Consider the following 19,778-nt stretch of genomic DNA (forward strand, 5'->3'; position numbering starts at 1 on the left):
ATAATATTGAAGCAATAATTTTGAATGAAGTGCAACTGAAACATATCAAATCAAAGGTTTATTTATTCAAACAATTCATCAAGGAAAAAGTTATTTGTATAAACTATCCATTAAATTTAACTTGTGTAATAAAATTACATGTTAATAAATTAGATAAATTCAGCATTTTGTGAAAATTCATGATGAGATGAGTACGAAGGAACACCTCAAATCTTATCTGTTGGGGGACTGCTGTTGCTCACTTGGTTAAGTGGATAACCTGAATGCTGAAAAGCTGCAGCGGCTTGGGATCATGGTGATTTCCTCCATGTCATTCTTTCTCACCCTGCCTTTATGTCTGGCTTTAATGTCTGTCTTTGCCTATCAAATGAAGGCGAAGATGGCCCCTACAACTCTTCAGGTCAGATTGTGCTTGCATACATAGGTTGGGATAGTGTATTTTGAAAGAGATACTGTAGTAGTAATGCATATAACTAATTTTACAGCTTATAAAAACACACTGTGTGATGCAGAGATGCTTTATGAAGCCAACAGCCGAGACTGAACATATGACAGTGCTGCGAAATGTGGAACTTGTTTCTGCCAATGAAAATAAGTTGGAGTTTTTATGCCATCTATAAGTTCAAAAGTTTGGAATTATTTGAAATTAAATTTTAAATTTATTAGCCCTGCGACAGACTGGTGACCTCTCCAGGGTGTACCCTGTCTCTCGCCACAAGACAGCTGGGATAGGCTCCAGCCCCCCTTCGACCCTGAAAAAAAATAAGCGGCAGAGAATGGATAGATGGATGGAATTTAGATTTACTCAAGAAAATTCAGACCTCTGGGAAAATCTTGACTCGTGGATGGCAAAAAAAAATTTGGTTCTGGTAAAAAAAAAAAGGTTTGTTTCGGACCTTTCCATTTGGACTTTGGGTGCTCTTCCTTTGCACATCTGGTCAACAAGTTTAGGTTAACTGATGATTTTACATTGGTGGTACATGTGAATATGAAAGTGAATAGTTGTATTTCTCAGTGAGCCCTATAACAGACAGGCAAACATATCCAGGGTGCACCCTTACTTTCTCGCCAGGCCATTTGGTGACATTCATTGGATAAGCAGTTGCAGATCAGAAATATCGACCGAATTCTTTGTAATCCATTTTGACCACACCTGAACTTTACAGTCATACACCCTACATACGAAGTATACTGATAGGCTGTCATTTGTCATAATCCAAAGATGCAGTGTGTGTGTTTTTTTCCAAACCATCATTCAGTGTTGCATTCCTTTGTGTCAGAAAGTCTCCTCTAATTACTCCTAGCCTGCAGGTCTGTAATACAGAGCCTCTTCACTTTAAGCACAGCAGGCAGAATGCTCTGTGAATCCTCAAGAACCGTCCTCATCTCTAAACCACACCAGGAGCACAATGAAAGGTCACCTCTGCTTCTGCAATATCATAAGGTCATATTTCATGGTCTGGAAGGTGAAATACCACCTGCAGTTTCCTTTTATTTATTTTCTGAAAATTGAAGTGCCTGTCACTGACTTGGAGGTTTTAAGCTTTATTTGAAGCTTCTGAATAGCATAGCATAGCATAGCATCTTTATTTATAACGCACTTTACATCCAACAATGTTGACCAAAGTGCTACAAATATAAAACAGAGAGGAAACAGTTTAAATTACATATAAAATATCTTAAAATTAAAAATAATATAATTAATAAGAAACATATTAAGAGACATCAACAAGTCCTGCTGTGCTAAAAGCCAAGGTAAATAAATATGTTTTAAGACGTGATTTAAAAACAGATAAGGAAGGTGCCTGTCTAATATGTAAAGGCAACTCATTCCACAATTTTGGTGCTGCCACAGCAAATGCCCGATCCCCTCTGAGCTTACGATTAGTCCTGGGCACGCTCAGGAGGAGCTGGTCTGCCGACCTGAGGGACCGGAAAGGTATGTATGGATGAAGAAGCTCAGAGAGGTACACAGGGGCAGCATTGGACAAACATTTAAAAACAAATAAAAGCAGAGTTAAGCAGAATCTATCTTTCTTTGTGGAGAATACTTGGATCAAAATTCTATTTGATTGCCACCTTTTTGCACCTCTTCACTGGTTTTCATTGCTTGGCATTTAAGCGAACATAAATCTTGGACCTTTTAACCCATTTTTCCACAGGCAGCACTGTTATGGTCATTCCAAAGCCCCAGTGAGACCGAAGGTGACGAGGAATTTGGCTTTAGAGCCTTTAAATTTTGAACCTCCCACACCCTTATGGAATTTAATTACAAAAACATCACTAAAACCATTCCAATTTTACGAGCTCACAGCAAATACAAAGAATTAAGCATCTAACATAACGCTATTTAACTATAGTGAGTTTAATGACATTAATGATTATAGAAGAATCTAAATGCAGCTAATTAAACTCTGTAACTATAATGATTTCAATCCATTACTTAACATGATGAATATAATTCTGTGTTATTCTGTAGTTCAATTTGTAGTCATTAAAATACCAAGTTCACCAAACATGCACTACATTGCTTCACTCTTTCAAACATATCTCAGCGATCTCTTTGCCTCAGGCAAGCGCAGGAGTGTTGGCCTTGCTCCATTGGATCTGGTCTGTCGGTGCCTCCTTATAAAGGAGGAGTGAATGTCTGAGGGTCTCTTAGTCTCTTCTGCCAGCAGAACTGACGCTACTGCTGCTTCACAATCAATGAAGTGCAACCCACGGTGCTAGTTGTCCTCTGCTGGTCCTCTGCCCACCCTGCTGCCTTTTTTAATTCTGCATTTTTCACGACTCCGAAAACAGGACTGACTGCAGCAATTGCACAGGAAGCTGGCTTGTAAGTCAATGTGAAGAAAGTCTCTTAATACTTTTAAAGATCTACTACCTTTCTAAATGTCACATTTAAGAGTTTGATTTCTCCAAAAAACAACCTGCTACACTCTGATTTGATGTGAAGACCTCTTTTGTACGGTGTAATTTTGACTTTAATTTGTCGTTGCTGTATTCTCTAAGGGGCAAGGATGTTTCTTACACCACTGCTGCTGGCCACAGCACTTTCCAGCATATGGGCCCAAGACTTTTACCAAGCGAGGAAAACCATCAAGAATTCTGGAGCCAAACCTCTTGCTGCAAATATCTACAATGATCAAGGTAAGAAATAAATGAATAAAGAAGACAGTTTTTAAAGTGATGCATTAATATTTCTTCATTCTCAAAACTTAAGCAGTATATTTCAACAAAATAAGAAACACAAATTCATAACCCCAACTGATTTTGCAAAACTTTTTACATCTTCTCAATATAAATTTTTGGATTTGTTACAAAAATTGCAGCATTTTCTCATCAAATTGATTGAGATGCAGTCAATCAGTTAATCAGATAACTTGTTCTGTGTGGTCACAGCCATCCTTGATGAAGACTGTAGCCTGGAACTTGCCTTCCTGTTGGACAGCTCTGAGAGTGCAAAAGACAATCATGAGGATGAAAAGCAGTTTGCCATGAACATGGTGGACAGACTCCGAGGTGTCCGGCTGCAGACTGGACGCAGCTTGAGTTTGAGAGTTGCTCTGCTGCAGTACAGCAGCCACGTTATCACAGAGCAGACCTTCAGAGATTGGAGAGGAGCAGAGAATTTCAAGACCCAAATAGCCCCAATAGTCTACATTGGGCATGGCACCTACACCACGTACGCCATCACCAACATGACCAAGATTTACCTGGAAGAATCCAGCCCCCACAGCATCAAAGTAGCAGTGCTGCTTACAGATGGTGTTTCCCACCCAAGGAACCCTGACATTTTCTCTGCTGTTGCTGAAGCCAAAAACCAGGGCATCAAGTTCTTCACTTTGGGCATCACCCGAGCAGCCAATGAGCCGGCCAATGTTGCTAATCTCCGCCTCCTTGCCAGCTCCCCTGCTTCTGTCTTTCTCCGTAATTTACAGGATAATAACATAGTCAAAAAAATCTCCACTGAAATTGTGAGTATTTAGCATTAAAGCTCATCTCTCAGTAGACAAAACAAAAAAGAAAAGTGATGTATTTGCTTTGAATGGGAGTTGGTACATTGATATGCAAGCTTCATGAAATCTTATAGAGATGAAGTGATGACAGTGCTGTGGAAAAAACAAATGAAAGATGTTCATGTCCGTTATGGATTTATGCCTTTCTCCCGAACCTTTAAAAAGACACACAAAGGAAAAGCCCCCAGGATTTTCTTTTCCGTCTGGTAATCTCTAATTGTATTACTGTTGATATTAAACTGCCTTAACAATTAAAATTAATAATTGGGTTAAGGCGGTTAGATTTCCTGTGGAATAATACATGGTGTGCATATATCCATTTCCATTGCATCTGACCACTTTATTTATTACACACACTCATTCACTCATTGTAACTCATCATTTTAAAGGACTTTAAAAGTTAATAGATAATGCAAAGTTAAGATTTGTATACCAAAATCTCATTATTTCCTAAATTTTTATCAAAACCAATGCATGTAGACACGTAAGTTATGCTGAATCAAGACAACACATCTTGGCAATAACAGAAGAAACCTAATAAGTGTCTGAAGTATGTTTGTACAACTGACAACAAGTCCATTTCTATTTTCTTTGCAGATTGGCTTAGCTGATGAAGATGTAAGTACAAGTTACAAATATTAACTCACACGAACTGTAGATATTTGATATTCAATAAAATGTCATTAAGTAGCTAAATTATTTAATTTAATTGACTGTTAAAAAATGGCTTTTATCACAGTTTAATAATCGTATCTCTGCTCTTTGAAGTGCCCAGTGGCTCAGAGATGTGCTTGTGACAAAGGAGAGAGAGGACCCAGTGGGCCTGCAGTAAGTATGAAAATACACCATAAGCAATGAGTTTTCTTTGAAGTGTCGCACTCATCGGTGAGAAGGATTTCAGAAACATTTTATACGAACCTGATATTTTAGTTATGATTGCTGTGTCGTTTTTGTTCAGACGGGATAATTGCTTGCTTTTTAAATGCAGCTTAGAGGCATTTGCACAAACAAAGAGGATGGGTGGTTCAATCCCACCATCTTAAAGAAGATTAATGAAAAAGGACCAGAGACTTTCATCTTCTATTTGAAGAGAAATATATTTACTTACCCTCATCTAGTTATTATACTAATGTGACATCGGATGTGACCCATGGAAGACAGAAGCATCACATTTAGAGCTTCCTGTAAAACTGATTCTTTGGCCATAGTAAATCTCACTAATCTTGCCATGGTCAATGGGACGAGGATAGAAGAATACTTACACAAGATGATCTGAGCTGTTCTACACACATACTCACATATTTTACTCATAACAACTTTAGTTTAAGCCCTTCTCCTGCTCAGATAACGTGGTCAAGTTATCGGCAGACAGTCATATTACTGACTGACAACTACTGTGAGACCAGGTGCTTTCACCACAGAGAGATTCTTCACATTCTTACACTCAGACTAAGAGGTTCTCATAATTGCTCTTATTGGTAAAATTACCACAAACTAGGGATTTCTGATGAATAATAACTGACACACACTATCCAGGTGCAGCTCAAAACAATGACCTATGGCCATGTGGACAAGATGTTTCATGTTTCATATTTTCAGCGATCATACAGATCTGTCAGAAAGGTCCCTGACCTTTTTCCACACGGTTACTCGGCAACAACTTGGTTGAGGTTAAAGGTCATAGTGTTATCTGCTGAAGTCATTTTGTGCACAGCAACAAGAATGCAAAATTTACAAAACAAATTATCAAATCTCTATCTTGATTTTGTTGCATTTTCCAGGGAAAGAAAGGTCGCCCTGGTGATGATGGAGCCCCGGGGCCTAAAGGGCAAAAGGTGTGTGCCCTTTGATAGATATGTGGACTGCTCTGAATGTTAAGCTCTTAGCTTGCAGAAATATTCATGAGATACTTAATACTTCCGTCTTTTGCAAAAAGACGTTAGGCTTCCCTGAACTTACAAAACTCGTGCTTTTAATTCACTTCTTCGCTTGTGTCCAGTGGAGTACCACAAGGTTCAATATTAGGTCCGATTTTATTTTCCTCATATTCATATTACCTTGTATTTAAAAATATGTGAATAACAATCTGTTGTTGCTCTTCCTTACCTCTAATATACTGGTGACAGCAGGTAAGAAATTAGGTTCATAAGGGTAACTTTAGTGCCTATGATGATAAACATGCATTTTGTATAATAGCAGACATTTTTTCCATGACTATAAATGCTTGCAGAGCTTTCAACCCATGTTTACGTCTTGTAATTAAGAGCTACTTTGTAATTAAAATGTTTAAGAACTACATTTACATCTTTCCAACATTGCTTTACATGCTAGTATTGATTTACATTGTAACTATGAAATGTCTGTGTTGTCTTTCTTAATCTTAACTTTTATTTACTGGCTTCCATTAAGTATAGTGACTATGAGGTCTTTCTAAATTATTTCAGAATTATTATCTGAATTGCTTTAACACACTAATAATGTACAAGTATCCATTTTTGTTTCTAAACCTGTTTCTAATCCCACCTAAGGGTGAAGCAGGATTAAGTGGAGTACCCGGGCGAGAGGGTCCAGAGGTAAATGACACTATTTGTGATCAGCATCTTCATTGTTTCTGAAACTTGTTCACACATGGCGTCTCAATCATGTTTATTTGCAGGGAAAACCAGGTTACAGAGGAGATAAGGTATGAAATTTAGATTAGTAACAGTGGTGGGATGTTTTGGAGCGAATTGAAGCCTGAACTGTTTTTGTAATTTCTGCGCAGGGTGAGAGGGGTGAATGTGGCACTCCAGGAATCAAAGGAGACAGGGTATGACATTGCTCTTGGTATTAAACATTCTAACATTAACTAACATTTTCAATTTAATGGATTTTACTAATTGTGTATATGGTAATTGGGTTTATGGTCTGTTTCCTATGGTTGTTTAATGTGTTTCAGGGTCCTGAGGGGTCAATAGGAGAAAGAGGACCCCGAGGCCTGCAGGTTAGTATGAATTCATGTGTCTTAACATAAATTTAATAAGCAACTTAATAAGCAGACAAAACAGAGCAGCAAAGTGTTATACCTCAGAATCAGTGGGTACTGTCTTCATCACTGTTTTTCATCAGTTTTTAGTTGCAACTCATATTTTCTCCTGTCTTTGTCATCTTGTTCAGTAGTAGCCTTCATGCCTTAGTGTCACCTGTTTGTTTTCTTCCCCTAATTTTATCATGAAGCATCATTTTTTTGTGTTGTTTTGTTTGTACTTGCTGTTTTTGTTTCCCTGTGATCATCTGGCATCACAGGTTTGTGGTGTGGTTGATTTTTCACACCTGAGCTTTGTTTCACTTGTGTCTTGTTTTGTAAATGATGCTTTGTGTGTTTTAAAAAGGATAGACCATTAGGAATTATTGAAGATGATTTGTTGAAATATAGCATTTAGTTGAGCTATTTGGCAATTAGTTAATGATAACCCATCGTAACAGAATGCCTGCAGTGATAGGAATAAAGACAGGATCTCCTGGAGTCTAGACACTGGTGCCGGCGAAGATGAAGATGGAGATTTGGATAGAGCTGTGAGTGACCAGGTTCAGCAGAGATAGGGACAGGGAAGCAGGCAGATGAGTGATTACAGATTTTCCTTATTAAACTTACACATAAGCTTCATTTGAAATCCTGTCAGTTTCTTTTTTCTGGTGCTTAACCATTTCATGTCCTGCATTCTTTTGGATTATTACCTTTGAATTTGTTTTGTTATGCACTTTAGCAATTAGCATTTAGTAACGCTGTTTTTTGCTCCATTTACTAAACAGTTCAAATGTTTGTGTCAACATTTGAACTGATTTGAACTGCACACCCACAATATTGTGATATTTCAAGTGATGATCAGTCACCGTATGCTGTTCTTATCCAGGGTTTACCAGGACCGCATGGAGACAGGGGACCTGAGGGCCCCCAGGGAAAGCAGGTCTGCCACTTTCTGACAACTTTTACTTATCCTACCATGCACATCTGCTGTGACCTTTGCATTTCCTCTTATGTTGAGTATAAACAAGAGGTTAGAGTTTTTCTACCTCGGTAATAACTCTATAACACAGAAGCCGGTTGTCTTCTAATAGACCCCTGCGTGAAGACTTGGCAATGAGCCAATGTCTTCCCCATCATTACTTCCATTCAGGAGCTCAGGGAAAAAAACATAATGAAAAAGTCTCACTCTAGGCTCTCCCAATGGCCCATATCCTGTGTCTAAATACAGATTATGGGGTGCCCACACCATCTTCAGCTTTTCCAACAAGGCTTGCACTTAATAACACACATGGAAAGTCTGTGTATGCTCAGTGTCTCACCATGTGAGGACCTGTATGCATTTGGAAAGATTACAAGGAGTCTTGGTGGTCCCTATGCAATTTGTGCAAGCACACAAGCAAGTCGAGTAGCTGTAAGACAAGTCTTTGTATTAATTCCTTGTATCAGTTCAGATTAAAACTGTAGACAGAGACTTTATTAAACAGTCTAAGTGATTACATGATTTTGAGCTTATTCTTCTTATCTTTAGATAACAGCTACCATTACCCCAACTTTGAGAGTCACCTTTGATGTAGTAATGACCTTTGGGCCTTCTTAACCTTATACACAGGAAAAAATAAAACATTTCAGTCCTTTTTCCATCTTTTTCATACAATGAAACCAAGCTACTAAAGGTTTAAATTAAGTGGTAACAAACGATGAGAGATATAAACATTGTCGTTCAGTACGTCTATATGCTAATGCTTGCAAGTCCAACATACAGTTGTTTAAATAATATGTTTGTGAATACAGGGTGAACGGGGCCCATCCGGCCCTCCAGGAATTCAAGGGGAGACTGGTATTGGGCTTCCTGGACCAAAAGCAAGTCATGTTATGAACTTTCCTCTGAATATTGATCGTCGTGATTGTGTTTGGGTGACTAATTTGCACTAATATTTCTCTTCAGGGTGACATGGGATTCCAGGGCAGACCAGGTCCTCATGGTCCTCCAGGAGTGGGTGAACCCGGCCTTCCTGTAAGTTCAGAAGCATCAGAGTCTGTGCTACAGTTTTATAGCTGTGAAGTCAGTGTTGGTGTTAGTGGGAGATCTGCTCTCTGAAGAAAGTCTGTATTTTGACTTACAGCTAGCTATATTGTACGCTGATTATCTTTACAGGGGGCGCAAGGACCACAAGGTGTTCAAGGGGGAAAAGGACCCCAAGGTGAAGGGTTTCCTGGGCCAAAGGTATTTCTTTAAATCTATCATTAGAGAATAAAAAATTTGGGGTTGTGTTTAAAAGGCAGGCGAGTGAAAGACAAATGATATTTTTGAAAAAATATTAAACATTATTAGTGTATCCTCCACCAAGGCAAATGTCCTACATTGCATTTAAGATAAGATATAATTTATTAATCGCAGATTTTGGAGGAAAAACAAACCTGAACCAAAGCCCATTTTAATAGGTTCTTTCTTCAGCCATGCTCCACTTCTCCCCAATTTTTGATAAATGTGACACTGGTAGTTTTGCATAATCTTGCAAATAGAGGAGGAAAACACTATTTTGAAACCATAAGAAATATGGCAAAATATTGATCTGAACTAATCTGAGAGTGCTTCACCTCTATATCACGACACTGAAAACACACCTCTGATCTCACACTACTAGACAAAATGAGTGCTGCAGATAATCTGCCTTCATTATAATGATCTTTAAACTAACTACTTTCATCATTACCAACTTCAAAATCTATTACAGTAAATATTCCATGAATCATTTGCTGTATCTGAAGGTTACAAAGACATAAATTGTGATTAAATAAGCTCCTCAGCGAGCATTACTAAAAGAAACAAAGAGTGTATGATTCAGTCTCAGGTAACTAGTTGATACACATCTGTCAAAATCAGCCTCTGTTCCAGCTCACTGACTCACAATACAGGCGTTCACTCAAGCGTGTATACACACTCTGTTGTTAAGCCTAAAAACTATGTTTTCCCCATGCTGCCACATGCTGCATTTTAAAACACACAGCAGACGTCTCATTCAAATAGAGATAGCTGGGATTCAACCAAGGGCTTAGCAAGACATGTTAATACTAATGACAGCAGGTCTTACTGTGTAGCAGCAAAGAAAACAACCTAACCACAGCGAAGTAAAAACAGTATAATAACCGAGTAAGAGTAAAAACCTAAAATAATGTTAGCAACACTCTCTTTATAAAGTTGTTGAAGTTTCTGTGTAAAGAATTCTAAAAGCAGTTTTATTTGTTGAGGGAATTAACACTGAAATGTCCTCAAGCAGTTTTAATCGCTTTCAGACTTTCTGGTGATTATACTTTTTACTATACCATCCTATTGAGAAAAAACCTCCTCTCCATTCAGATTTTTTAAATGAACAAACACTAGTTTAGATAAAAGTATTGTACACTCAAAAATTGTCAGAAAGACAAACAAACAAAAACATGTCATTCCTGGGTCATGGGATCATTGTGAATCACTCAGCAACAGGAGCAAACATGCCCTCCTGCCATGCTTTACTGAAACAGTGGGATTTGGCTGTGACCCAATCTTGACTAATGGAATTAACCTGACTTTGGTCTACAGGGGGATCGAGGGCTGCCAGGGCCCAGGGGACCGTGGGGACAGCAGGGTGTAGGCATCAAAGGAGAAAAGGTGGGTTGTAAATGAAGTTAATTAAGAAAATTCAGTGCAACAACAAAGACTGTTCACAACAAAGGCTCTAATGAAATCCACAAGGGGAAACTCTAGAAGTCCTTTAGGCTACAATGTTGTGACTGAGTGAGGCAAAATACAGGAGTGCGTTAGATTAAACATCTGGTTACTGTGGGAATGTTAACGGTAGTGCATACAGCAGGGCTGCACTATATACTATACAGTTAGGTAGCTATAACACAATCTTTCATTGGCTGCTTGTGAGTTAAACATTTATTAACCTGAAAAAAGGTTGATAAACACAACAAATGTGAAAATACAGTATATGAAGATAAAATGAGTCTGGGAACTTACTGTACATAACCATATTCTGTATGTGTGTACAGGATATGATGAAGTGTAATCTATAAAATAAAAATGAGTTTTTGTTTGCATTGCTGTTGATCTTTACAGTCTTTCTCATGATATGAGTTTCCTATACACTATAATACTAATTCTAGCATTTTCAGGAACAAACTAAAACCCACCGGGAGGCTGAGACTGGGCCTGCATACTTTTGTGCAACAATAGTGATTCCCTGAAATCAAAATCAACTTTAAATCTTTATTAATGAAAGGGAAACCAAAAGGACACAAATTTAATGCAAAGTGCACAAAAAAATCTCAGGGATCACAAAAGAGGAAAGGTTTCCATTCACCCTCTCTTCTACAGCTAACACTGGGTGAACACATGAATGTTAACAGTAAGTATTTATGATTATGATGGTTTATTCCCAGGGAGAACTGGGCCAACCAGGATTGCCAGGGCCAACTGGACCAATAGCAGTGGGCATACAGGGAGAAAAGGTCAGGGCGACATCTTTATCTAAATGCTATTTGATTGCCTTTATTTGTTCTGACACATATGCTGAGGAATTGGAATGCAGTAGCACCACACATTAAAATAACCCTAGAATCATTATTATTATTGTACAGGGAAATGAAGGACCAAGAGGCCCTCCAGGAGTCAGAGGTCTTCCAGGAGAAGGTCTACCTGGGCCCAAGGTTTGTTAAAAAACCCTTAAGATGCATATTCAGATTATTCGGGTTTACTTGTTTACTTTAGTCACGCAGACAAGATAAGAACTTGATTCCCGGTCAGTCTAGAACTAACTTTACCCTGTCCTGTTATATCAGGACAAAATAATTTAGCTGCTTGCCATAGTTATCAAACAGAGACAGCAGAAAATTAAAACTACTACAAATGAATAAAATAAAAGGTAAAATATTTCAAATTTAGAATTATTATTAAATCTGAAATATTAAGTTTTCAGATTTAAGTTTAATTAAACGTGGTAGGATATGACTAGAATATGACTTCTCTTCAAAGGGAGACCAAGGTTTACCAGGAGAGCATGGAGCTCCAGGAGAGACAGGTGTTGGTGAACCTGGGCCAAAGGTAAGATAAGACATTTCCTGAACAAAGTGTGTCAGGCTAATCCTGGTCTAGCAGCATAAAACAGTACTGAATACAGCAAAAGCTGGATGTGAAAACATTCTGCTGTTACAGGGAGAACCTGGAGCGGCAGGAGTGAGTGGCCTGCCTGGTCTGCCAGGAGAAGATGGAGCTCCAGGGCAGAAGGTAAAGCAGTATCTGACTGATCATTTTAACAATGGTTATGAAAAAAAGTCTTATTATTTATTGAATAAACCCATTCGTTCTTTTAGGGTGAGCCTGGTTTGCCTGGTTTAAGAGGTTCTGAGGGGCCACAAGGAGTTGGCACTCAAGGCGAGAAGGTATGTTTATAATTCAGTAGTCTTGTGTATCCCACAGTTTTCTTAATGCTACTCACAAAATATATTTGGTATTCACTCCCAGGGTGACCAGGGTGTTAGGGGCATCCGTGGGTTACATGGACCTCCTGGGGTCTCAGGACCATCTGGACCAAAAGTAAGAATTTCACAGAACATGATGATAATATCTTACTGTGGTACAAAGCGTCCGTGATAGTGTATACACATTAACCCAAACTTTGAACGAAGCCAAAAAAAAGAGTCTTCTACCAGTTGTTGGCAGCACACTTGTTGTTAAAATAAAGACAAGTGTGAATAGGATCTTAAGTTCCTCAACAACTTCCTTCCAGGGCGAACGCGGGATACCAGGCCAGCAGGGCATGCCAGGGCAGCAGGGACGGTCCATAGCAGGTGCAAAGGTAAATAAATTTTCTCTTTACACTGATCTTGGTAAGCATCCACCAGTGTAGTCTGATGCAACATAATGCATCAAAAAACTGTTGCTGTAGTCAGACTTAACTGTCTCGCGTTCAGGGTGATATTGGTCCCGCTGGCCCACCTGGTCCTATTGGAGAAACAGGCCATGGACTACCTGGTCCAAAGGTAAATGCAGTCCTAATTTATTAGACGCACTGATTAAAACACAAAGGTTTGGGCCTCATTGTTGAATTTGTTGTACCAGGGTGATCGCGGCTATCCAGGTTTACCAGGTCCTGCTGGCCCAAAAGGCCAAGGCATCCCTGGCCCTATGGTTAGTATCAACTGCCAAGACATGACAAATTTCTAAATGTTTTTCCTGCAACTCTGTAATTAGTTAATGTTGTGCAAGGTTGCTAAAACTGGAATAATCTCTGTACTTTATCCAGGGTGCTCCAGGCCAGCCAGGACTACCAGGTGAGCCCGGCCCAGAAGGAGTGGGATTTCCTGGACCTAAGGTTTGTACCTACATGCTACGTGATTCTGGGATAATCTAGTTAGTCTGTTATTATAGTTTTTGCATCGCTGTTTTTTGGGAGGTGGGTTTGATATGTATAAGGATGCCTGTTTTATACTATCATGTCTTTTTCAGGGAGACATTGGGTTTAGAGGATTGCCAGGTTTGCCTGGTCCGCCAGGAGAAGGCTTACAGGGACCACTAGTAAGAGCGATTACAGTTTGATCTAATTGTTTTTAATTCTACATGCTAATTCTAATGTTGACAAATTATAATATTGAAAGTTGTATTTTGAACATATTTAATGTATGTGCTGCTTTGTGTAGAATATGGATTCACTAATATACTTGAAATTCTATGTGTTAAGGGCAATGTTGGAAGGCCAGGTCCTCCAGGCCCAACTGGACCTCAAGGAGAAGGTATTCAAGGTCCAAAGGTAAGTTTTTTATATGTTTTGTATATTCATTCATTCATTTTTGTATATGAAAGAGTGAAGCGGCATTTTATTGGTGCTGACATGTTTCACAAGTGAACTGCCTGGCAAACCGGCCGCAGGATAAACACAAAAATAATTTATGACCTTTCTTGAGTTTGGATCTCTTCTGTATGATTCAGTGAATAACACAGTCTAATTTCAGGGTGAGCCAGGATCGCAAGGCATGACTGGGCCTAGAGGGCCTCGGGGAGATGGGCCTCCTGGAGAAAAAGTGATGAATTTACATGCTGCTTTCAAATATTTTATTGATGTCGGATTACTTGGTCTCTGACTGATAATTTATTCTTCTGTTATGATAGGGTGATCGTGGACTACAGGGTGAGAGGGGGATAAAGGGTACAAAAGGAGACATGGGAGATCCTGGAGTCCCTGGTGAAATGGTAAAATAGACCAAAATAACAACGAGTAAATAAATTACTCATATATGTGTTTTTAACAGCACAAAACTGAAACGTGAATGTTGTTTTTCATCCTTTTTCAAATTACAGGGAAGGCCTGGAGAAAAGGGAGAACCAAGCCTCACTGTAAGTTCAGTAATTCAACATTTTTTTGGGGCCATTCAAAAAAGTAAAAACATTTTCCACCGACATATGTTTTCCATATTTTTCAGAGAGAAGAAATTATTAAGCTGATCAAAGAAATCTGTGGTAAGATTGAGCCTTGTCTATTTTAATAATGATTAATAAACAATTGTGTAGAAACAGACAATGTGGCAAAGTAAAATCTGCAATTAAATCTTTTAAATCTGTGTGCAGAGGAGCTTTGAATTCATTACTGTCATGCTGGTATTTTATTAGTTTGCCAAAGCAGCAGCCAAAAAATATATGATTATGCCATTTGTTTGTCTGTATTTTTGAATGTCTGCATTCTAAACCATAGACTTTAAATGCCTTTACAATGCAACACGGAGCACTGACATTGGCACTGATGGAGGATGTGCTCAGTATGTGCCCCTCTAGTTTAAACTTAGTCAAACATCTATGGATGTTTTGAACAAGAAATTAAAATGTTTTGATGACAGGTTAAAGTACTTAATACTATTCTGTTTAGTAAGCAAAGTGCATGTAAAGACTGCAGTGCTTAACAAATGCATTAGATCATCTGTATACAGTATACATGCACTAGTGAGATAAAACAGAAAATGCTAGAATTGCACTCGCAAAACCTGGAGTGAAGACTTCTTAAACAGGGTTTTAGTAAATTAAAAACTATAATTAGCCATGGTATCTTCAGAATAAATTGGAATAAAAATATTCCACTGACACTGCAAATCCACGAGAACTTGTATTAGCTGAGGCAAGAACTAGCTAGTGGCCTAGTCGACACCTACTTGTCATAAAGTTGCCTGACCCTAGCTTGTTTATCATTTTAATAGCTAAAAGAGGAAAATTAGCTTTAAAGACCAAAATCTGTTTGTACCAGACTGTCAACATGCATATTTTTGTTGTAAAGTTGGTTACTTTGAAATTTGAGTCTGTAGGGACTGACTCAGTTATGGAGCCAGCCTCAAGTGGCCACTGGATGAACTGCAGGTGCCATCATAGCAACCAGCTGCAGAAGCAACACTCCTAGGTTTAAGAGGGTTTATTGTTATTGCAGATTGTGCCAGTATGAGTAGCCGCTGATGGTCTGCCTTTGCCCATAAACTGCACATGTGCAATAAAGCAGTCATGTACTAACTGCACTTTATACCTTTTCAGGATGTGGCATCAAGTGCAAGGAAAGGCCAATGGAACTTGTCTTCGTCATTGACAGCTCAGAGAGTGTTGGGCCTGAGAACTTTGAGATCATCAAAGATTTCGTCACAAGGTTAGTGGATCGGACCACAGTTGGCCGCAACGCCACCAGAATTGGCCTGGTCCTCTACAGTCTGGATGTTCATTTAGAATTCAACTTGGCTCGCTACATCAGCAAGCAGGACATCAAGCAGACGATCAGAAAAATGCTTTACATGGGAGAGGGCACTTACACTGGCACTGCAATTAGAAAGGCGACTCAGGAGGCTTTCTTCAGCGCCCGCCCCGGTGTCAGAAAAGTAGCCATCGTCATCACTGATGGTCAAACTGACAAACGAGAGCCTGTCAAGCTTGATGTAGCTGTGCGGGAGGCTCACGCTGCAAACATTGAGATGTACGCCCTGGGAATTGTCAATTCCTCTGATCCAACCCAGGCTGAGTTCTTACAGGAACTCAATCTTATAGCCTCAGACCCAGACAGTGAACACGTGTACCTCATTGATGACTTCAACACGCTAACAGGTGAAAGTCAAAGCCAGATACTTTAAATATCGTGAGGAGATTTAAAATGCCTAATAATCCCACTTTTTCTTTCATTTTTCCACAGCACTGGAGTCCAAACTTGTCAGCCAGTTCTGTGAAGATGAAAATGGTGCCTTTATTTACAATCACATTACCAATGGACACCGGAATGGTAACAATGGGCTTAGTGTTAGTGGAAATAATGGAGCAACTACTAATAACTATAATAGCTATGGCAACAATGGTTACATTTTTGGAAACAATGGATATGGGAACAGTTATGAAGAAGAAATCCAAAACCATAGACACACCAACAGCCGTGGCCGTGGAGACACTTTCACACTGCCCATCAGTGCCGATCCTCTTCCTGTTCAGGTCTCGTCTTCACTGTTTTAATTACATAATACTTTGTTACTTACAGTAAATGTATTTATTGCAATATTGAAACACTGTGCTGCTGTTTCACACAGGTAACAGAGGATGATGATGGTGAAGATTTAGATTTAAGGGCTCACGTGCGGGGTGACAAGCATCTGTCTAGAGTCAACAAAACAACATTTATATCACCTGGTAGAGAAAGTTCTGTGTCCAAAACAACTGTTGTATCATCTTCATCATCATCTGTATCTGGAATATCTTCATCAACACTGACTTCAAGTTCCTCCTCAAACTCAAATCAGTTACAGCCTGTGGTGATTCCAGTTCAGCCTGGAGGTGAGTACCACACTCCTGTACTGGATATGTCACAGAAAGAAAAACATAAAAACTAAATGAAAATTACCTGCTGAGGCAAATCAATACACTGTGTTAATAAAAAAAAAGGTTGTAAGCAGTGTGGGGTTGTAGTACATGGAAATTCTCCAAAGTAGAGTCGTGAAAAGGGAAGATTTCAGGGGACTCTGTGCAGTATTGCAGTCTAACTTGTAAAAGTTTAGTAGCAATAACTTAAAGCAGCTGTTTTCTGTATAACTTTATTAGTCTCTCACATCATTTTGGAATTTTGGCCCAACTGTTACAGTTTTTCTTTAGTATGTTAAATTTGCAGAAATTCATTTGTACACATCTCTTTTAAGGTCCTGTCACAGCATTTCAGTTGAGGGTCAAGATCTTCATTTCCATTGGGCCATTAAAAGACATTGGTTCTTTTCTTTTTAGCCTTTTTTTTTTTTTTTGTAGCTTTGCTGATGAGCTTGGTATCAATGTCTTGTTGCAAGAACTAATTTTGACTATACACTTTAAGAAACCTTGAATCTATCAGCGTTAGCTCTGTCGGGAAAGGGCTAAGTCTATTCTTCTAGCACATAAATGTTTTTTTTAGTAAACATGTGTCTCACATACCATTCCCTCGTCTAGATCCCCGCTGTGACCTCAGCTTGGACCAAGGCACCTGCCGAGACTATATCATACGCTGGTATTATGACAAGCAGGCCAATGCTTGTGCACAGTTCTGGTACGGAGACTGTGGTGGAAATGGCAACCGTTACGAAACAGAAGATGAATGCAAGAAGACTTGCGTTCTGCTCAGAAGAGGTAAAATCTGTAGATTTTAAACAGTAAATGTGCATTTTTGTTTATTGGTGTTTCTTCTGTGAGTATCATTTTGTCACTTCATTGTCCATTTCAGGTGGATAAAAGGAGGAAACAGCATCACTAGGAGTCCAGCTCTACAACCTTCAGCTTTCCTCATTTTAATGAGATGCCTTGTGACTCTTGTGTCACAGTTGGCCTTAGACACAAAAATATTTTTAATAAATAGAAAGACAGCTGACATGTTCCTGGTTTAACAGAAACAAAATCAGATTGACTTTTATTTTATTAAAAAGCCTTTCTTACCTCGGCGATATTGTATTGTCCTTCCTAGGCTTAAACTTCTATGGATTATTCTTATACCTCACCCAGACATGCAGTTTATATATGCTGAATATATTTAGAGTAAAACAGCATTAGTGAAATGTTTTATATGATGCTGATATATGTGTTTTGAGTACTTTTGTGTTTTCCTGTTGGTTTTTCCTGATTCTATTGCAATGTGTCCACATGGGTAAAACTGGCAGCTGTAATAAAGTAACAAAGGTGTTTTACTACATGTGTCCTGCTTCCAGAGGTCTGCTGCAGATCAGATCTTCTTCTTGATGCATTCTCAATCATCCAGGAAAGTAAATCTACAAAAGTTGATTCTGTTCATCTGGACGTAGCGTTTTGTGGGAGAAAGGTTTCGTCACTCATCCAAGTGGCTTCTTCAGTCTCAGCTGACTGCAGGTTTCCCCAATCTTATAAACAGTACATTTGCATAATGACTGAAACCAGCCCACTGAAGTAACAATGGGCTGGGAGGTCAGTTCTTTAATCTTAATTATGCAAATCCTCATGACATTCTCATGAATTTTCTAAACACCAGGTCTCTGTGGCTTTTAAACCCCAAAACACGCTGCGCCAAAAATTGGTCCACCCCAAGGATCGGGTCCCCCAACACAAACAGAGTAACATAGTGTACGCTGTTAAGTGCCAGGAGGATTGCCAGGATTTATACATCGGGGAAATCAAACAACCTCTGGCGAAGCGGATGGCACAACACAGAAGAACTACCTCGTCAGGCCAGGATTCTGCAGTCTATTTACACCTACAGGCCAGTGGACACTCTTTCAATGATGAGGATGTACACATCCTGGACAGGGAGGAACACTGGTTTGAGCGCGGAGTCAAGGAGGCCATTTACGTGAAAAGGGAAAGACCATCTCTGATACTCTGTACATCTTTCGCCATCTTACAATGCTGTGATTGCAGCCATTCCCCAACTCTCTGTGAACGATACTCATGGCCATTGATCAGTTGTCTTTGATCAGTGGGTTTTGGTCAGTGGTTGTTGATCAATGGTCATGAGAATTGGCATAATTAAGATTAAGGAACTGACCTCCCAGCCCATTGTTCCTTCAGTGGGCTGGTTTCAGTCATTATGCAAATGTACTGTTTATAAGATCAGGGAAACCTGCAGTCAGCTGAGACTGAAGAAGTCACTTGGATGAGTGACGAAACCTTTCTCCCACAAAAAACTACGTCCAGATGAACAGAATTAACTTTTGGAGATCAGATCTTCTTGTAAAGATTGAGGTTTTCTGCAGTTTATTCATTTAAGTTATGTTGATTTGAGCAGTCTGTATATCTCAGGTGATTTTTAAAAACATTTTAATAATAAAATCAAAAAGGATGATTGTTTGCTTTGCATCTATTAACTTAAGCACTACAATTGTTTCCACTAATTCCATTTATGTTGATGTGTCTGCAGTAAAATAGGATAATGTCAGTTAGTGGAAACTGGTATAACTACCAATTGTATTTTGCCAGTTTGTGGATTCTGTACTGCCGTTTTATAAAATCCTAATCAGTAAAATTGAAAATCCAGAGCATATGATACCATAAACACACACGCAAATAGTATAGGTTTTCAAAAGTTTTCACAAAAATATTATCCCAATTTAAAATGTAAGCAACTCAACATTATAATTACATTATAATTTCAATATAAAGCTTTGTTGTTTTCCCCTGGTGTTGGTTGTTGTTTGTTTTGTTTTGTTTTGTTTTGTTTTAATTAGCACCGTCCTCCTTATCATACCTGCTTATAATAAAGCCCTGATTAGTAATCCAG

The 19,778-nt window shown here is 38.9% G+C and overlaps 1 protein-coding gene across 1 annotated transcript; it reads left to right on the forward strand.

Moving 5' to 3' along the window:
- The first annotated feature begins 2,643 nt into the window (after window positions 1-2,643).
- Window positions 2,644-19,343, forward strand: col28a2a (collagen, type XXVIII, alpha 2a). Its single transcript, XM_080902247.1, has 36 exons — window positions 2,644-2,836; window positions 3,013-3,150; window positions 3,403-3,977; window positions 4,617-4,637; window positions 4,788-4,847; window positions 5,801-5,854; window positions 6,548-6,592; window positions 6,676-6,702; window positions 6,784-6,828; window positions 6,958-7,002; window positions 7,913-7,966; window positions 8,818-8,886; window positions 8,972-9,040; window positions 9,182-9,250; window positions 10,607-10,675; window positions 11,452-11,520; window positions 11,650-11,718; window positions 12,044-12,112; window positions 12,224-12,295; window positions 12,382-12,450; window positions 12,533-12,604; window positions 12,798-12,866; window positions 12,982-13,050; window positions 13,130-13,198; window positions 13,314-13,382; window positions 13,517-13,585; window positions 13,749-13,817; window positions 14,020-14,088; window positions 14,177-14,257; window positions 14,366-14,401; window positions 14,488-14,524; window positions 15,578-16,135; window positions 16,221-16,510; window positions 16,606-16,849; window positions 17,489-17,665; window positions 17,760-19,343. The coding sequence occupies exons 2-36, from the start codon at window positions 3,021-3,023 to the stop codon at window positions 17,765-17,767; spliced, it is 3,666 nt and encodes a 1,221-aa protein (XP_080758373.1). The 5' UTR covers window positions 2,644-2,836; window positions 3,013-3,020; the 3' UTR covers window positions 17,768-19,343.
- Window positions 19,344-19,778: the final 435 nt, after the last annotated feature.

This window comes from Rhamphochromis sp. 'chilingali' (genome assembly GCF_963969265.1).
Source record: "Rhamphochromis sp. 'chilingali' genome assembly, chromosome: 14".
Classification (NCBI taxonomy): Eukaryota; Metazoa; Chordata; class Actinopteri; order Cichliformes; family Cichlidae; genus Rhamphochromis; species Rhamphochromis sp. 'chilingali'.